The sequence below is a fragment of the Delphinus delphis genome, chromosome 3 (assembly GCF_949987515.2).
Source record: "Delphinus delphis chromosome 3, mDelDel1.2, whole genome shotgun sequence".
Lineage (NCBI taxonomy): Eukaryota > Metazoa > Chordata > Mammalia > Artiodactyla > Delphinidae > Delphinus > Delphinus delphis.
Window position 1 is genome coordinate 53,809,292 of NC_082685.1, and position 17,439 is coordinate 53,826,730.

General features: G+C 44.1%; 1 protein-coding gene across 3 annotated transcripts in view; it reads right to left on the minus strand.

Annotated features, from left to right (window-relative positions):
• The window catches only part of ARHGAP26 (Rho GTPase activating protein 26), a 478,823-nt gene that overhangs the window by 59,425 nt on the left and 401,959 nt on the right, over positions 1-17,439 (minus strand). For all 3 annotated transcript variants that reach the window (XM_060008623.1, XM_060008625.1, XM_060008624.1), the window contains exon 20: positions 9,378-9,531. In XM_060008623.1, the coding sequence (XP_059864606.1) occupies positions 9,378-9,531 (154 nt within the window). The remainder of the gene's footprint in view (positions 1-9,377; positions 9,532-17,439) is intronic.

Here is a 17,439-nt window from a genome sequence, read left to right on the forward strand (position 1 = left end):
GCACCACCAGGGAAGCCCCGAGATCGCTATTCTTTTGAAGGATCTCTGCCATAATAATACCATCCATTATGAGAAATACATTTTCCCCCTCAAAAGTAGAGTATTTTAGAATAGCATTTCCTAAACAGTGGGATCCTGTTTTAAGAGGCTGAAGAGAAGCACTGTAAAACCATCTTCTGCAGTCAAATACATTTAGGAAATGCAGCATAAGACATGCCCCTTGGGAGATTCACAACGGACATATTAAAGGCACAGAAGTCCTCTTGTCAAGAATCGGTTGAACTTTGTCCAACTCCATTCTTTCCACCTGTCTCCCATTCCTGCCTCAGTTTGGGGAATGCTGACCCAGAAGTCTCACATCTTTTGTACGTGCTGATGCTGACCCACCACTTTCAGTGTCACATACCCTGAGATCTCTTCTTCCGTCAATGCAAGGGTCTTGACTTTCTCGTGTTACACACATAGTATGTGCTCAATAAAAATACCTATTGGCTTGATTAGTTGATGTACTCACCCTCTCTTGATTTACGACCAAAAGGCAAGCATTTGCAAAGCAGCTGGCTGGCTTCCTTGGTGAGCTGTAAAGTATAGCACTGGTGAGCTAACTGGGTTCCCCTGAGGGCCAAGGGCAGGGTGCTCTTAAGCTCCACTACTGTTATCACTGCAGGGACAAAGTGCCAGCGATGACACACGCTTGGCCCTGAGTGCTTTACATTGACGTATATCCAGATGTTTTTCTTGTGGAAGTCTATCAGCCTAACGCATTATGACCACGGTTCTCAGACTTGAGCATGTGTCAGAATGACCTGCAGGGCTTGTTAGAACACAGATTGCTGGGCTCCTCCTCCAGAGTTGTTGACCCAATAAGTCTGGGTGGGGCCTGAGAACATGCATTTCTAATGAGCTCCCAGGTGACACCAATGATGCTGGTCACAGGGCCACACTCTGGCAAACACTGTGCTGAGCTAAGACCCTGCCCTGGAAGAGCAGCATGCAGAGACCAAAGCAGACTACAGTACATGGTTTTCTATATTCTTAATGCAGAGAAGGCATTAAAAATAAGACCCCAAGGCTGTTTCCAACTAGAAATGTGTTCCTAGCTAAGGACGCATCTGCTTTCCAGACTGACTAAGAAGGTTTAAAAAGCAGTACTTGAACTCAAATATGATTTTAATTTACCCAATTTAGGATCTGGATCAACCAATAAGATTCCTCCAAATTATATACACAGGGAGGGAGACAGACAATCTCAGATCTAACCCAAAGCGAGAAAAACAGCCTTTCAGAGTTCCTTCCAAGTCCACTTACAGGCATAATAGTGCTGAAAGCCATGCAAAATCGTAAGCCTATTTCCTTCCCTAAAGACACTACCAAAAACTGGAGATTTAAAATGCCTGACACCTACTTACACATATAAAATGCAGCTAAATCCAGAATGAAATTCGTTCGTTCATATGTTTAATTAAACCCCAAGGCTTCAGCATCTACTCCATGTCATGGCAAATGGGGGAACTGTTTAAGATTATTTGGTAAGATTAATTAGTGTACAGAAGAAAATGCAGACCCTTTATATGATTTTAGGTCATAAAGGGGGAAGAAAACAATCTGTGTGAAGGAAAACATCGTTCCATTTGTGACTTCCACTCTGCTGGAAAACGGGGATGCTGGCTGAGCACTGGAATGATGGCCAGTCCCCGCCTCCTCCCATACCCCCTCTGCTGACACGCTGGAGCGATCCAAGCCCACGGACAGCCCTGGTGCTTGGGAAAGAAATCCTGCTGGGTCACAAAGTGTGAGGCCTGCCTCGATCGATTTTTCTGTGAAAAAAAGAACCGCTAATAACCAAACACATTTATCCAATAAAAATCGGATGGGTCACCAGGCAGGAATCTCCACCCTCAACCAAGGGAAGCCAGCTGGGCTCCTGACTGGCCCGGAAGATCTTGGCTGGGGAATGGGAAAAGCTGACAGGAGGCCTCTCAGGAAACAAGAATGTGGGTCATGTCAGTGACGAATCTCTGAAAATGTCAAGGGAAGCTGGCCTGGTACTTGGAAGAGCTGTGGCTATGGTGGCCCCAGGAGCCTGAGATGTAAGAGGGAAGGTTCTGGGCTTGTCCAAGAGACAACCACGACCAAGCAGGCTGGAGCCACCGTGGGGGTGGTGAGGAGTAATAAGAAAAGGCACATGACTCCTTGTGAAAATCATTACGCTTTCGAGCTATTTTTCGAGGTGGGGAATGCCACCAAATTTTCAGGCAAAACTGTCTCGAGAGACCTTTTCTGCTTGGAGGTAGGTAAGAAATGGTATCCTCAATCTAACAGGAAAGATCCTCTTCCCACAGCAAACTGACTCAACCACAGAGGAAAACTTCCTCTTTCAAATCCCTGCATCCCAAAGAATGACAAAACAAAGATCACTGGAGCAAAATCATAGCTGCCTGTTTGGGTGTAACTCTCTTGGCATAAAATAGCACTTAGATGGTAAAATTACTTTTAAAAATATGCCATTAGTTATCAGTTGTCTAATGCCTTTTATTCCTTTAGTGATTCATTTGGTCCCAATAAATAACAGCTAGGCATGCAGCTTATCAGGTACCCCATGGGATGTGGAGGTTCCCACATGTCTCAGGAACAGGCTTGCCTACCCCAGCTGGTCTAGGTTTAAGGTGGGGCAGAACCTGACTCTACAGTAGAAGTCCCCTTCTTTTCACTGATACTCAAAGACTGACCTGACAGAGAGCTCCAGGCTACCAAGATAGTAAGCCTGTGTGGAGAGATGAGCAGAACAGCCTGGGACATCTCTCTGCACCCGAAAAATACACACCAGGGTTGACAGAATAGAGGGAGAGAACGGATGGTGTGGAAGAGGGCCTCTGAGTCATTACCGGTAACTGCCATTCACAGTGCTGTACATGTAAATGATATGACAAAAGGTGATCTCACTTAACTGTCACAACACATTTTTGTGGAGGGTATGATGACCCCATTTTACAGATGAAGAAACTGAGGCAGAAAGTCCTAAAGTAACTTGCCTCCTTCCCCTCCAAATCTGTACCTCCTTTACTCTATGTTGGTTTTCTCCACAGAACTTCTCAACATTTGATATTTGAGATACTGATGTTACCTTACTAGAATATAGAATCAATGAGCGCAGAAATTCTAATCTTTCTATCACTCTATCTTCAGCACTCAGAATAACACCTGGCCCACAGTCAGTGTTCACCAATGTTTGTTGAGTGAATTTTGACTGAATAAGCAAAACAGAAGTAAAGTTTTAGAGATCTCTCTCCAGGCAAGCTTTCCCCAGGTTTCAGATGAGAGCCGCTGAATCAAATGCAGCAGGAGCCAACAGTGCTTCAGAGAAACAACTCTGCCTGGAAGCAGGCCTTGTTTATCCTCTGAATTCCAGGCACTGTTCTCTTGCCGCCTCTCACTGGCCACTAAAACCAGAGAGGACGGTTGACTCTGGCAGAATTTGAAGGCGTCTGGCATGCACACATCTTTTAGGTAACCAGAAATAACTTGGAAACGCATGTGTGTGTGTGTTAAGCGGAAAGGATGAGAAAAAATTAGTTTTATTGATGGGGCTACTGGGCAGTGAGTTATTTTTTAGGGGTGGGGACCACTTAGGCAGAGAGAACTCCAAGGCTGGGTTCCTCCATTGCTGGAATCATCCTCTGCTCTCCTGGCCTTCTTTCAATCCTAACCAGCCCCTCCATCCCTACCCCAGCGGTCTGAAAAAAGCCTTCCCCTGGTCGGTTTTAATTTGGGGGAATTACTGCAGTATCTCAAGTCCCTAGTGGGATGTCCCCTGACTTCTTTCTCAGCATTTGTTTACTTCCTCCTTAAAAATTACTGTCTCCCAGAAAAGCGATGGCACGAGGCCATCTCTGTTGGTCACTGGGAGAGGAGAGAGAGACTTATTTCTGCAGTCCTTTGTAAGCACCCAGTGAATGACCTCCGTTCTTAGAGACAGGTCAGCCCCACTCCTTCCAGCACCGGCAGCGGGCATTGGGCACGTTCAGGGGCATGTTCAGGGCCAAGGAAGAGCACCAGCCAGTCGATGTTGGTGCCAGGATTAAAACCTAGGGCTTCCTGCTTTCCATGCCTCAGCCATTGCTATGGGTTTTGTTTTGTTTCTGAACTTCTTAGAATCTCATTTATGAGTCATTTTCTTTCAAAGAAGATTCTGAAAATGGAAAGGCTAATCTCCACGTGCCACTATGCTACAGTGAGAATCTTCCATACCTGACCCAGGCAGCCCAGTGCCATCCCAAGGAAGTTGCCCATGACTCTGACTTGTGTTAGTTAACTATTGCTGAAAAAACTGGCCTAAATTCAGGGGCTTAAAACAACCACAATGTATTCTTTTTCATGAATCTGTGGGGGTAACTGGGCAGCTTTTCTGTTGGTCTTTCCTGGACTCATTCATGTGGCTGCATTAGCTGACGGTGGCCTGGGCACTGGGCTTGGCTGGGACAGCGGGCTTCCTCTCTCTAACAGTCCTTCATCCTCAAGGAGGCTCGGCTGTACTTTTTACACGGTGGCTGGGTTCCAAGAGGAGATGGGAGGCTGCAAGGCCTTGTGGCCTGGGCTTGGAAGTCATATAATGATCAAATCAAGTCAGAGGGTAAAGGCCGGCCTAGATTCAAGGACTCCACCTCTTAATGGGAGGGGCTGCAAAGATTCTTTGGCCGTATTTAATTTATCACAGGCCTTGGAGACAGAAAAGAGAGAAGATAGTGACTAAAGAGTATCATCTGTTACCAAGCAACGTATGAATTTAGTGTGGCCAAATCTTATAACTTTTCAGAAGAAGCTGGAAATCTAGATTAAAAAAAAATTTACTAATAGACTACTTTTTAGAGCAGTTTTAGGTTTACAGAAAAATGGCTCAAAATAACTTAGAGTTTTCATATAACTGTCCCCTTTCCCTAAGTTTCCCCTATTATTAACACCTTTCATTAGTGTGGTACGTTTATTGCCACTGATGAACCAATACTGATACATTATTATTATTGCTATTATTATTAACTAAAGTCCACAGTTTACATTAGGATTCACTCTTTCTTTTCTATGGGTTTTGACAAATGCATAATGTCTTGCATTATGCATTTAGTAATATCTACTATTAGGATATCATACAGAAGAGTATCACTGTCCTAAAAATGCCCTGTGTCCTTCCTGCCCACTAATCTTTTTACTGATTCTATAGTTTTTCCTTTTCCAGAATGTCATATAGTTGGTATCATACCATACTGCAGTCTTTTCAGAGTGGCTTTTTTCTCTTAGCAGTATGCGTTTATGGTTCATCCATGTCTTTTCATGACTTGATAGCTCACTTCCTTATATCACCAAATAATATTCCATTGTCTGGACGTGCCACAGTTTGGTTATCCATTCACCTGCTGAAGAACAACTTGGTTGCTTCCACGTTTGGGCAATTATGAATAGGCAGGATTTTGTGGGCCTAAGCTTTCAACTCATTTGGGTAAACACCTAAGAGCGTGATCGCTTGATCGTTTTTTTTTTTTTTTTCGGTACGTGGGCCTCTCACTGCTGTGGCCTCTCCGGTTGCGGAGCACAGGTTCCGGACGCGCAGGCTCAGCGGCCACGGCTCACGGGCCCAGCCGCTCCGTGGCATGTGGGATCCTCCCAGACCGGGGCATGAACCCGTGTCCCCTGCATCGGCAGGCGGACTCCCAACCACTGCGCCACCAGGGAAGCCCCTTTGCTCAGCTTTTAACTGGGTGGTTTGTTTACTTACTGTTGAATTTTAAGAGCTCTTTATATATTTAGTATACTGGTCCTTTGTCAGATATGTGTTTTGCAAATACTTTTTCCTAGTCTGTGGCTTGGCTTTTCATTCTCTTAATAATGTCGTTCCCAGAGTAGAAGCTTTTAGCCTAAATGAAGTCCAACTTACCAATTTTTTCTTTCATGGATTATGCTTTTGGTGTTTCTTTAAACAGTCATTGCCAGACCCAAAGACACCTAGATTTTCTATGTTGTCTTCTAGAAATTTTATAGTTTTGCATTTTACATTTAGGTCTATGGTCCATTTTGAGTTAATTTTTGTGAATGCTGTAAGGTCTGTGTCTAAATTCATTATTTTGTGTGTGTGTGTGTGTCTAGTGGTTCCAGCATGAAATCTGGATTTTTGTGTGAAGTGACCTGATCTTAATGGTTTGTTCAATCTTTTTTTTTTTTTTTGGTGGTCGTGGTGGGGGAAGAACTAAGTTCCCCCTCCCCCAACACACACATCTGTAGACTGTTTTTCTCCATCCTGGATTATCTCTGCCTCTCTCATCCCCTTACCTGAAATGCTCTTCATCCACCCATATCATCTTACCCAGTGCCCACCTCACATTTCATCTACGCCACTTTTCCCGACACTGACTGGTTTGTGTACCTAACAGATACCCAGTTAAGAGCTGTTGAACTCTAAATGCACTTCTGAGCTCTAAGCCCCATTTAGCACTGCCATTTACCACCATTTTTCCTCCTCAGCCAGAGTGTAAACTCCCGGGGAGGCCAGGAATCCTCTTTTTCTCCTTTACCCCAGGTAGATCAGCAGAGGTCTGAGCATAAACCAGGTCAGCACTATTTGCTGACCATTTTAGATGAGCTAAACTTTGGTGTCTCGGCTCACCAAGTGTCCTTTGATCTTTAGGAGAGACAGCAACCTCAAGAGGTCCAGCTGAGGACCTGCCAAAGATAGGCTCCCTGCAGCCTTGCCCTGGCAGGCCTGAAATGGTGGCATCTCAGATTCTGATGCCTGATTTAGCATTATGTCCACACAAACAAGAGGACCTTCATCTCCTTGGAGAATTAGAAAAGATTTACAAAGGAGACAGCAAAATGTGGCCTCCAGAGTACCAAGGGACGCTGAGTCACAAACAAGTTTCTTTCATTATGATTGTTATGTGGTCAGAAGGATCATTCCAGTCATTATGAAAACAATGAAAAACAAATGAATGAAATAAAAAGAACACACAGTTTTCTGGTGACTGGTTTCCCCACGCTGTGCCTAATTTACAGTCAAGGTAATGGTAATCCCCCACCCCTCGACCTGGTCTTGTGTTTTCATCTGCGTCATTAAGTGTCCCCATTCAAGGAGCTCTGTGCACCTCCAAGTGAACAATGACGGAAGGAATGAAAGGGTCCAGGACCGAGGCTGAGACCCAAGTGGTCTCGGCTGGTTGCAACTGAGTCCCAGCACCATGGCAGAGGGTGCCTCAGAATTCACTGACTCAGGGAAGTACTGTGGCTTCCGCTTGCCGGGATGACCTCTCATCCATCTGTCGGTGGTCCAATCCCAGGCCAGGCCAATCCCAGGCAGAATAAATCTGGCAGGCACAAACTGGGCAACAACATCTCCTGGCCCTGGGTTTCAGAAATGGGTGGAGAACCAGCTGCAGAGTGTTTAGGGCTGCTGGCATGGCCCTCATCAGGTCCGTAGCAAACGCTGGTGTCAGCACTGCTTCCACCTCAAGAGCAGCCCTCCTGGAGCTCAAGACTTCCAGGTATCAGTTAGCTATTCACTGGGCTTGGAAGACAACAGTCTTGCGGGAAACACACCCACATTCCTACCTCCCATCCTCCACCAGAGGCAAACAAGTGGACTGTTCCTGGCCTCATCCTCCCTTCCTTGGGAAAGCCCCCCAAACATACACCAGGTAGGGATGCATCTGGCGTGAAGCAGGCAAAGTGACCCCCAGTGTTTTATGTAAAACAAATCACATCTAGATAACTGAAAAATAAAAAATCCCAAGCCCCCTCCTCCATGACCTGTTTAAAAGACCAAACCCCCCATTTCCACATAGCTGCCAAAGTAGCCTCTTTGGACACACTGTACTCAATGGTGACTTGGGGGGCTCCCAGCCCCCAGCAGCTGAAAACAAAGATTAAAGACCACTAGTTGGTGCCGCCGGCTAAAATCAGGGAGTCTTAAGCAACCTGGGCTAGAAATTCAACCTTGCTCATTCTGAGCAACAAATAACTCCAGCAACTGCAAGGAAAACGGCTCCAGGAGTACCCTAGAGAGTCATCCATCAAGGAAGGGAGGCTCCACAGGCAAGTCTGGCCACGGAGAACCAGAGAGGACTCACTGCCCACAAGCTGAACAAGTTAAATTATTTTGAGCATTTGAGGCTAGTTCTTGGTAAAAAAAAAAAACACATCATCTACCTGATAACAGGTAATTACATTTCTTGAATATCAAGGTAGGACTTAAAGCTGCCAACAATGAAAAAGAGACCTGATTTTCTCAATGTACAATTCCATCTTACACTGTTGCTGCATTTTCTAAGTGCCTCATATCCATTTTAGAGTCATTTTTCCTTCCAAACCTTAATATCCCTCAGTCCCTTCTAAGGCAAAAATTGTTAGACCCATTTTGCAGATCTGTAACTATGTTGGCAAGATAGAAAGGCGGAGCGCGATCATGCAACCACAGCAGGGAGAGGGGCAGGAAAAGGTTCTGACATCCTGGGGCCTCACCAAGAGAAACAACTGTCCTGAAGGCAATTTGTGGCTGAACCTCAAACTATTTTCACCAGAGAAAGGCAAAGTCAACTCTGTTCTTCCTGAGTCTTATACAACTGTGGCTGGAGAGTCCAGCTGTTTTGTCATGGCCTCACATTCTTTATGCAAAGGCTCTAGTGGACAAGATTTATGGGGTGGTCCGAAGAAGCAGGCTAAGTAATGTGGGATGTAACCACAAAAGAGAACTTTCTGGCCCAAGCAGAGTAGATCTAGTTTCCGTGGAGGGTTGGACAACCAGCCTCAAAACTGCCTGTCTCAGCTGTGGGTGCTCGACACCCAAGAATGAAGCAACAGAGGTTCTTCTCCTTTAGAGAATGTGCTCTGTGATCACGGTCATGCTAAGGTTTGAGGAGTTGAAGACTCACAGAGCACCTGGGAGCTATTTTCTCTGGAAGTGGACACAGAGATAGCACTGAACATACTCAACATAATCAGGGAGAAGGGAAACTGTGACAACACAAATGAGTGAAGCAGACTTAGCTACAAATCTACTGAGCTACTACAGTGCCCGGATGTTTGTAAAACTAAAAGAAATTGCTTTTCATGCCCAGCAGCCAGCACAGGCAATGAGCCGTCACCAAAGCCATCTCAGCAGGTAAATCAAACATCACCAAGGCCAAGAAGCGGTATGTTAAGAATAATGATTCCCCTTTGAGATGATGACGCTTAAAAACTCCAAAACAAACTTAGCCAAGCTTCCAAGTTGAGGGAGAAGGTTTAAATCAGGTTCATGGGACAATACTCAAAGTCAGATGGGGCCAGACAGCACATTCTGGGCAGAATGGCTGAGCAAGGGCTCCCTGTGGCCAGCAGCCCGACGTCATACTTACAGTGAGTTGGGCCGGGTGGGTTTGAGCACATCCAGGTCTGGGTCACTGGAGTTCATGTTGGGCTGTAAGCTGCTGCTAGAATTAAGGATGCTGTTTGCGTTTGATGAGACGACAGATTCCAAACTGGAGTCGATGAGGCTGTTTCTCTGTTCCTCTGGGGGAAGAAAAAGCCACAAACTCCATATTAATATTATTCCATAGGGAGAGTCTGCTCCTACCTATACCAAAGTTTACAAATAAAGAGATTAGATGGAGCTCTCTGGTGCCAATGAAGCTACGAAAAGGACATAAGAAAGGATAAGAATTACAAGTGGGAAAGGAAGAGCCCAAGAGTAACAGGTGACTTGAAACTTTAGAGCAAAACTCCGTCCTCCACTTAACAGGACACATCTCCCTTGACAGACGGGACACATCTCCCTTGACAGACAGGACACATCTCCCTTGACAGGACACATCTCCCCTTTCATATGACCAGCCTTTTCCTAAGAGTGGGCCCACCACCGCACCACAAATTGTGTCTTCTTTGGACTGGCAGATGGTCAGAACAGAGAGAGCCTTCAAAGCCCCCTTACAATCAATCATATCCTCTTGGTTTGGTGACATTCACCCTTTATTCTAAAACTCCTGCCCCCAGCATGGTCTTACTTGCCTAAGCCATGTCCTACCTTTGACCCTATAGTACCATGCCATAAAATATCTACTCTTTGGACATCCACTTCCTTATGGCTCTGCAGTCTAAACCCCTGACCACTCCCCAGATAGACTCTTCTGGGTTGCTTCTAGCTCCAAGTATTTGATGTTGAGCTTCCAGTTAATTCTTTGATCAATAGATCTGTAAGGACTACAGAGTAGTCTGCATATACAAAACTGAGTCCATGTTCCAAGCAGTCACATTAGTGCTTGGAGAATATTACCAAGTCAGAAGGGAGAAAACCCGAGTTCCCACCACTGACTGGCTGTATGGAGTCAGGGAATATTCCTTGACTCTCTGTTTCTTGGTTAATGCAGCTATAAAATAGGGAGCATGAGAAATGCCTTACACAGCTCGGGGAGCTGTCATGAGGATCAAGTGGGATCACAGGCAAGAATGCGTTTTGTAAACTTCAGAACCTTGCTCAAAGAAAAGAACTTTCTGTTTCTTCACATCTTTAAAAACTTGGAACCATGCACTGAAGAAAACATTTTGGGGATTATTTAGCCAAATGGCATGGGCACCACTGCTGCAGCAAAACATTAGAGACATACAATGTCATTCTTGCTCCACATTCCTTACAAATACACCATATTGGAATCAACCGATGTTTTGGGCAATCAGTTTACGTATCAAGAAATGTCACGTCTGGGTTAATCCTCACTGGACCTTTCTGAAATGAGCCAGAGGTATACCATATCCCTAAGAAGAAGACTAGGCTCGCTGATATGGTAGTTTAGAGGTCAAGAAGTGAACTCAGCTCTCTTTAGGCAATAAAAGGGATGAGGCCATGATAAAAAATACTCTTCCCTTGCACTACTCATGTATGTAAAAATATACTTATGAAATGATGTTAGAGTAATCTTCACATTAGGTACACACATACAGAAGCACACAAACATACATCTATACACCAATACCACCTAGTATCTTGGCAAATTCTCAATGCCATGTTTGAATCCCTACGGAACACTTAAAAACCCCGTGAGGCTTATGGGAGATTCCTGAACTCTAATTAGGTTTTGAGAAAAGTAGATTATTGATTCCTGAGGTTTAGAACTATTCATATTTCAAAAGCTTGAGTTCCAAAGAGAAACAACAAAGAAAGAGAAATCAAAAGAGTTACATTGAGCCACGATGTAGAAGGACTAACAGGGCCTGCAAATGGGTACTTGCTACCAGGAAAAAAAACAACTCTAAAATTACATAATTAGAGGATCATTGAGGGAATGGACATGCCATTTATCAGTATGAATCAGTATAAGTAAAATTTTCCTTTGCACAAAATACTCATATCAAGACTCCTGAAAAAGTGTGAGGAGCCCAAGACTACCTTCATTCCAAGGGGAGTAAAGATGACACATCTTTGGGGCTCAGTGGAGATGTATTCTGCTTCATATGGGAGGAGAGATGAAGAGTTTTATTAGCTCTGGTTTGAGGCCAAGTTCGCAGGACATAATAATCTGAGTTCATAGGAAATAGAAGAGTATAACTAAAGCTCTTATTTCTCTGTGATTACATTTACTTGTCCATGAGAGGGTTATAATTCTATGAATTAAAAATAATGTCATACAAAAAGAATATCAGCTTTTCTAAAATATTATCAGGACTTTTTTTTTTTTCTGCCTTACGATGCATTAGAAAAACAGAGTATCTGAAATGAAACCTTCTTCGATTTTCATTTTTTCAATAAATATTTATTGAGCTCCTCCTGGGTACCAAACCCTGACCCCAGACAGCAGACTCTGACACTAATTCGTTGGTATTTTAATCAGATGTATACTAGACTATTGATTAACTTGCACATATTCACTTGTTCATATGTTTACCTTTCTCAGTATAAGCAACCTAAGGTTGGGCATGTGACAGACAACACTTTGAAATCACAATTTAAAAAAAAATTATATAAAGATGCTTTGCTTTATAAAATATTTTATCAGAATCCTAATGTTCATAAAAAGATCTGATTCTAAAAAATGGACTTAGGTAAAAGTTTTAAGAACATATCTCCCGTTACAGTATTATAGACTGGGTCTCTCCACGAGCTAATGAGGAAGGCCGTAGCATGTGGAACATGATATTTGTTTTTTCTTGTTTACTTAAAAAAATTTTATGTTGGGGGGGCTTCCCAACATAAAATGGCGCAGTGGTTGAGAGTCCACCTGCTGATGCGGGGGACACGGGTTGGTTTCCCGGTCTGGGAAGATCCCACATGCCGCGGAGCAGCTGGGCCCGTGAGCCATGGCCGCTGAGCCTGCGTGTCTGGAGCCTGTGCTCTGCAACCGGAGAGGCCACAACAGTGAGAGGCCCGCGTACCGAAAAAAAAAAAAAATTTATATTGGGGTATAGTTGATTTACAATGCTGTGTTAGTTTCAGGTGTACAGCAAAGTGAGTCAGTTATACATATACATATATCTATTCTTTTTCAGATTCTTTTCCCATGTAGGTTATTACAGAATATTAGGTAGAGTTCCCTGTGCTATACAGTGGGCCCCTGTCGATTATCTATTTTATGTATAGTAGTGTGTGTTAATCCCAAACTCCCGTAAACCCACAACAGAACGAGGATATGGGCGGATAATGAGGACTCGACTGTCCCTGGACTGGCAAAGTCAACAGAATAAAACAGATGGCTACGCCCAAACTGAGCCTGAGGATTTCTAGTATTCATTTACTGGAGGACACAGAATTCTTTCTGCAAAAAATAAATTCTTTTTGAGATTATATTTTGACTTATAGTTAGATATCTAGGACCTGTCACATATGGTGTAACCTACAACAAAACAACAACAAAAACAAAAGATCAGGGAAAGGAGTTTTTTGTCCAAAGAGAAAATGCCAAAAAATTAATCATAATATTCCATAGTTTTGCAGACAAGATGGCCAAAGACGCAGACTCTTTACTGATATCCCTCCATGGGCCATATGATAAGGAAATCTGAAACCTGGCACTCTCTGACTACAAGATCACTACAGTTTTCTTTGACAGGAGACCTCACGTAATGAGACTGAGAGCTTCTAAGCGGACAGATGTCTAAGCTGAAATGCTGACGATCCTTCCTGAGGGTGAGTAGGAAGGTGATTATTCCAGAGAAGGAGTGGGGAGTGAAATCAATAGCAAATCAAATGTTTAGTGGCTAAGGCAAACTATACTACGACAAATTCTACAGCATTTGCAATCCGTTAAGAAATAAAGAGAAAATGATTCAGCAATGTCACTCGAAACAGGAGGACTTTTGTCAGGTGGGCAAATGAATACTTGCTCCTGACAGAAAAACAGAATGAGAACAGGCAGCCTAAAAGATTTTTTTTTTTTTTAATTAACCAAATCATTCAAATACAGAGCTGGACTTCTCTGAGTCACTGATGATTCAAACCAGCTCTGGCATCCGCATCAGAAGGTGTAAGAAGGACCGATGGCAATTATATTGCTGAAGAAAAAAAAATTACAGGCTAGTGGGCTGAAAAAGGAAAACAACAACCAGCTATGAGTCAAACCGACAAGATCAAATGGCCAAAACAGAAAGAATGCCCCCAATGCAAGAGTCTTCTGGAACTGGCTGAAGGCAGTGAGAATGCTTGCTTTCCTCAGGCATGTTTGTCCACAAGAATCTCTCTTCATATTAGTCACAGAAAACAAGAGCTCAGAAACAAAGAAATGATAAAATAAAAGCCCAAACAATTGTAAACATGCATGGGTAACATGTTGGATGCTTTCATGAACATGTGTTCTCCAAGGAGTGACAAACTGGATGTGGACTTGGTCCTTAAAAACACACACTACCGAAGGGCAGGGCCACGTCTGCCCTCACAGACTACATCAAGCATCCATGACGATGACCGGTGAGTCAGTGTCAGCTCATACATTCCTGGTGCCCAGGCCGTGCACAGTAGAGATTAGAGCTCCACAACAGTCATGACATACATAATAAGCATAAATAAGGCAACACAAACGATCAGAACGTATTCTGTTAGCACACAGGAGGCAGTTTTGTGTGATTGAATTTTTCAGGTGCTTCGGGCAGGGACCACTAATGTCCTTGAAACCAAAGTACTAGTTACAGTGGGCAGAGTCTGTGTTTTTTTGTACAAATCAGGAGCGGAAAAACATGAGTATGCAACCAAATCACTGCAACTAAAAAAAGCAACCGCAGAATAATTTTGGTGATATTGTACTTGTTCTGGGGGTTGCCATGGAAATCTGGGAGCTAAGCTCCTTCACTTTCCATATTTACCAAGTGATTCCCGCTCGCTCTGATGACAAGCGTGCCACATACAAGACGCAGGGTCTCTTGATCACAGAACTCAGAGGCGAGGCCAGGAACGCACATGCCAAATCCGCCTGGCTCGGCAGGCCTGAACACGTCTGGCCCACTGAATACTCAGAGCTGGAGGGTAAATAGGAAACACAGACCTTCGACGCCACTTTGAGGGAGGTTTCTCACCATGCACAGAAGTCTGTCATCATAGAGGCTGATATCTCAGCTTTCCATGAGGTCTCAGACGAGTCGTCAGAAAGAAGATCTTTAACAGCAGCTCCTGACGCCTCACAGAGCCCAAAGGAGGGAACTCACTCTCCACATGATCAAACAGGAAGAAAAGGGAATCGCAAGACAGATGGAGGTTCTGCAGAGACCCAGGGCGTTACACCAAAAATATTAAATGCAAAACGTTTTGCAAAAGCAAAACGCCCAGAGGCTTTCCCGGGCTATGGTGGAGCGAGAGGTGTACTTTCTCTTGCTTGTTAAAGTTTTGCAATGAAGCCTGTAATGTATCATCTTGACAAGACAATGATAATAGCATAGCAGCTTAATGAATTTTGCAATAAAAAATGAGGGCACAGCAATTTCTGAGTTTACCATCTCTGGGAAACACCCAAGTACACAGGAAGCTTGGAATCAGACTTTCTAAAGCAATTTTTCTCCTCTGTAGCTTTTGCTGCTGATAAGAGTGGTGTGCCAAGCCCCACTAAAATCTGAGCTGGTCTGCTTTCATGCTGACCCAGCCTCAGTCCCTACGATAAAAATAATCTGAAGAAGTAGTTTGGGCAGCATATTTGAGCACATGAAAATAGGCTGGGCAATGTTTTAAAAAATAATCTTAAAATGTAGTTGGGGCAATGATGGACTAAACAGGGAGGTGATGAGTGAAAAATGTGGTCAATGTTGTTTGGACCCTAGATGCAGGACATGATATCACAACTTCTGGCAGGTTGTCTTCAGCAAAACCACCACTGATTTTGGTCCCCTGTGGACTGACTGACATTCTCTCCCCATGGTGCCCATAATAACCCTCTGCATTGCAAAGGGAAAGAATGCCAGTGAAAATGGAGTGCATGAGAGAATGGGGAAGTCATTGTGGCTGGCCCAGGACGGAAGTGATTCACTGGGATGAGACATGGAGGTACAGTGGGGAGCCTCTCCTGAAACAGCATTTCAAAAACCACGGTGTAGGAACGCGCCTCTAATTAATGGCTGGACAGGGAACTGAATGGTCACAGTTAAGCAGACACTCTGCTACTCACAACATAGCCCTCTTTCTTCCCTGAGAACTTACTTTTCAGGAGGGACAGTCTCCCTTTAGTCTATGGTTCCCCGGTATCTGAGGAAGCCTACATACAGACTGCTTACACCACTGCTCATGAGAAAGAAGAAAATGATAGATTTACTTATTTTTATGCCATGACTCATTGCAAAATGGGTTTGAGATAGTAAATGAAGTGTATGATTAGAGAGTTTTGTTTTTATCGCGTAAAAATTAGGCAATACATAATAAATATGCATTCCTCTCCAACTGAAAAGTACAGAATAGCATACAAATAACCTAGATGTATTTTGGTGTGTAAAAGTCCAGTTGTTTTTCCATACGTAGAAACAGACACCTATTTTTTTCTTTTAACAAGGTGGGATTACATAATGCCTAATGCTACAATATCTGTTTTACATAGTGATAATGCCAGAGATGAGAGGCTGGAATATGCTCTTTTTTATTTAATGATCTACCTTGAACTTTTTTCCTGCCATGAGCTTTCCACAGCATCATTTTTTAAGGGCCACATCAACTATGCGGTTCTCACTCACACATGGTAACCATACATAATTAAGATAAGAACCACATTACACCTTACAGTCTGTGTGACAACAGGAATCCCTGTGGATAAACATGTCGTCTGCCAAAACAAACAGGTGTGTCCAGAGCGCCCAGTATCTGCAGAGGCAACCTGAGAAAAGACACATGCTGCAGCTTTGATGGCTCCGAGAGAGGTATTACATAAAGCTCGGAACAGTATGGATTCCCAGTTATTTTTCAGCAAGGAAGACACACATGTTAAGTACATGAGCTGAATTCTCAACCTCTCCCTGGGCCTGTCTGGGAGAGGGTCCAGGATGAATTAACTGAACTAAAAGAATTAATCAGAGCGATAATCCCAGCTGCCAGTTAACAAGATCCATGTAAAATAAAGCCTAAGAATCCATTCCCACCCCACCAAGGCTGCACAACTCGTCCCAGGCTGCTGAAGTGCTGGCACTCCAGCATCAAATGGACTCCCTCTGGGGCCAGGGAGACTTCGCATTACCCTCACATAGGGGCCTCTCCTTTGGACTCTGCAGGCTCCAGAGGGGGAATATTTTCTTAGTCAAACATAAAGTAAGACTATAGCCTGATGATAATCATCGTAATCTGAGCTAACATTTATTAGGTGCTGAGTATGTTCTAGGCCCACTGTCAAGTACTTTACATGCACTGGCTCACTTAATCACGGTAATTCCCCTCCAAGGAAGCTATTATTAGTGATTGATTTTACAGATGAACAAATGGAGGTTCAGAAATGAAAAGTAATGGACTCAGGCTTCCCTGGTGGCGCAGTGGTTGAGAGTCCGCCTGCCGATGCAGGGGACACGGGTTCGTGCCCCGGTCTGGGAATATCCCACATGCCCCGGAGCGGCTGGGCCCGTGAGCCATGGCCGCTGAGCCTGCACATCCGGAGCCTGTGCTCCACAGCGGGAGAGGCCACAACAGTGAGAGGCCCGCGTACCGAAAAAAAAAAAAAAAAAAAAAAGATTAAAAAAAGTAATGGACTCTAGGTCTCAGAGATGGTGGGTGATAGAGATGGCATTGAAAAAAAGCATTGAAACTACAGAGCCCCTGCTTCCAACCACCACCAGCCTGCCCCAAACCCCAACAGAGAGTCTAAGAGACACTCCGCTAATGACAGAAGACAAGCAACCTTGACAATCCCTCCCTCCCCCAAGCTAGTGCTTCTCTAACTTTAGCTGGCATCAGCATCACCAGGGTGCTTTTAAAATTACAGAGGCCTGAGCTCCAGGCATGACCTGATTCAGAATGTACTGGGGAGGAGACCAGGCATC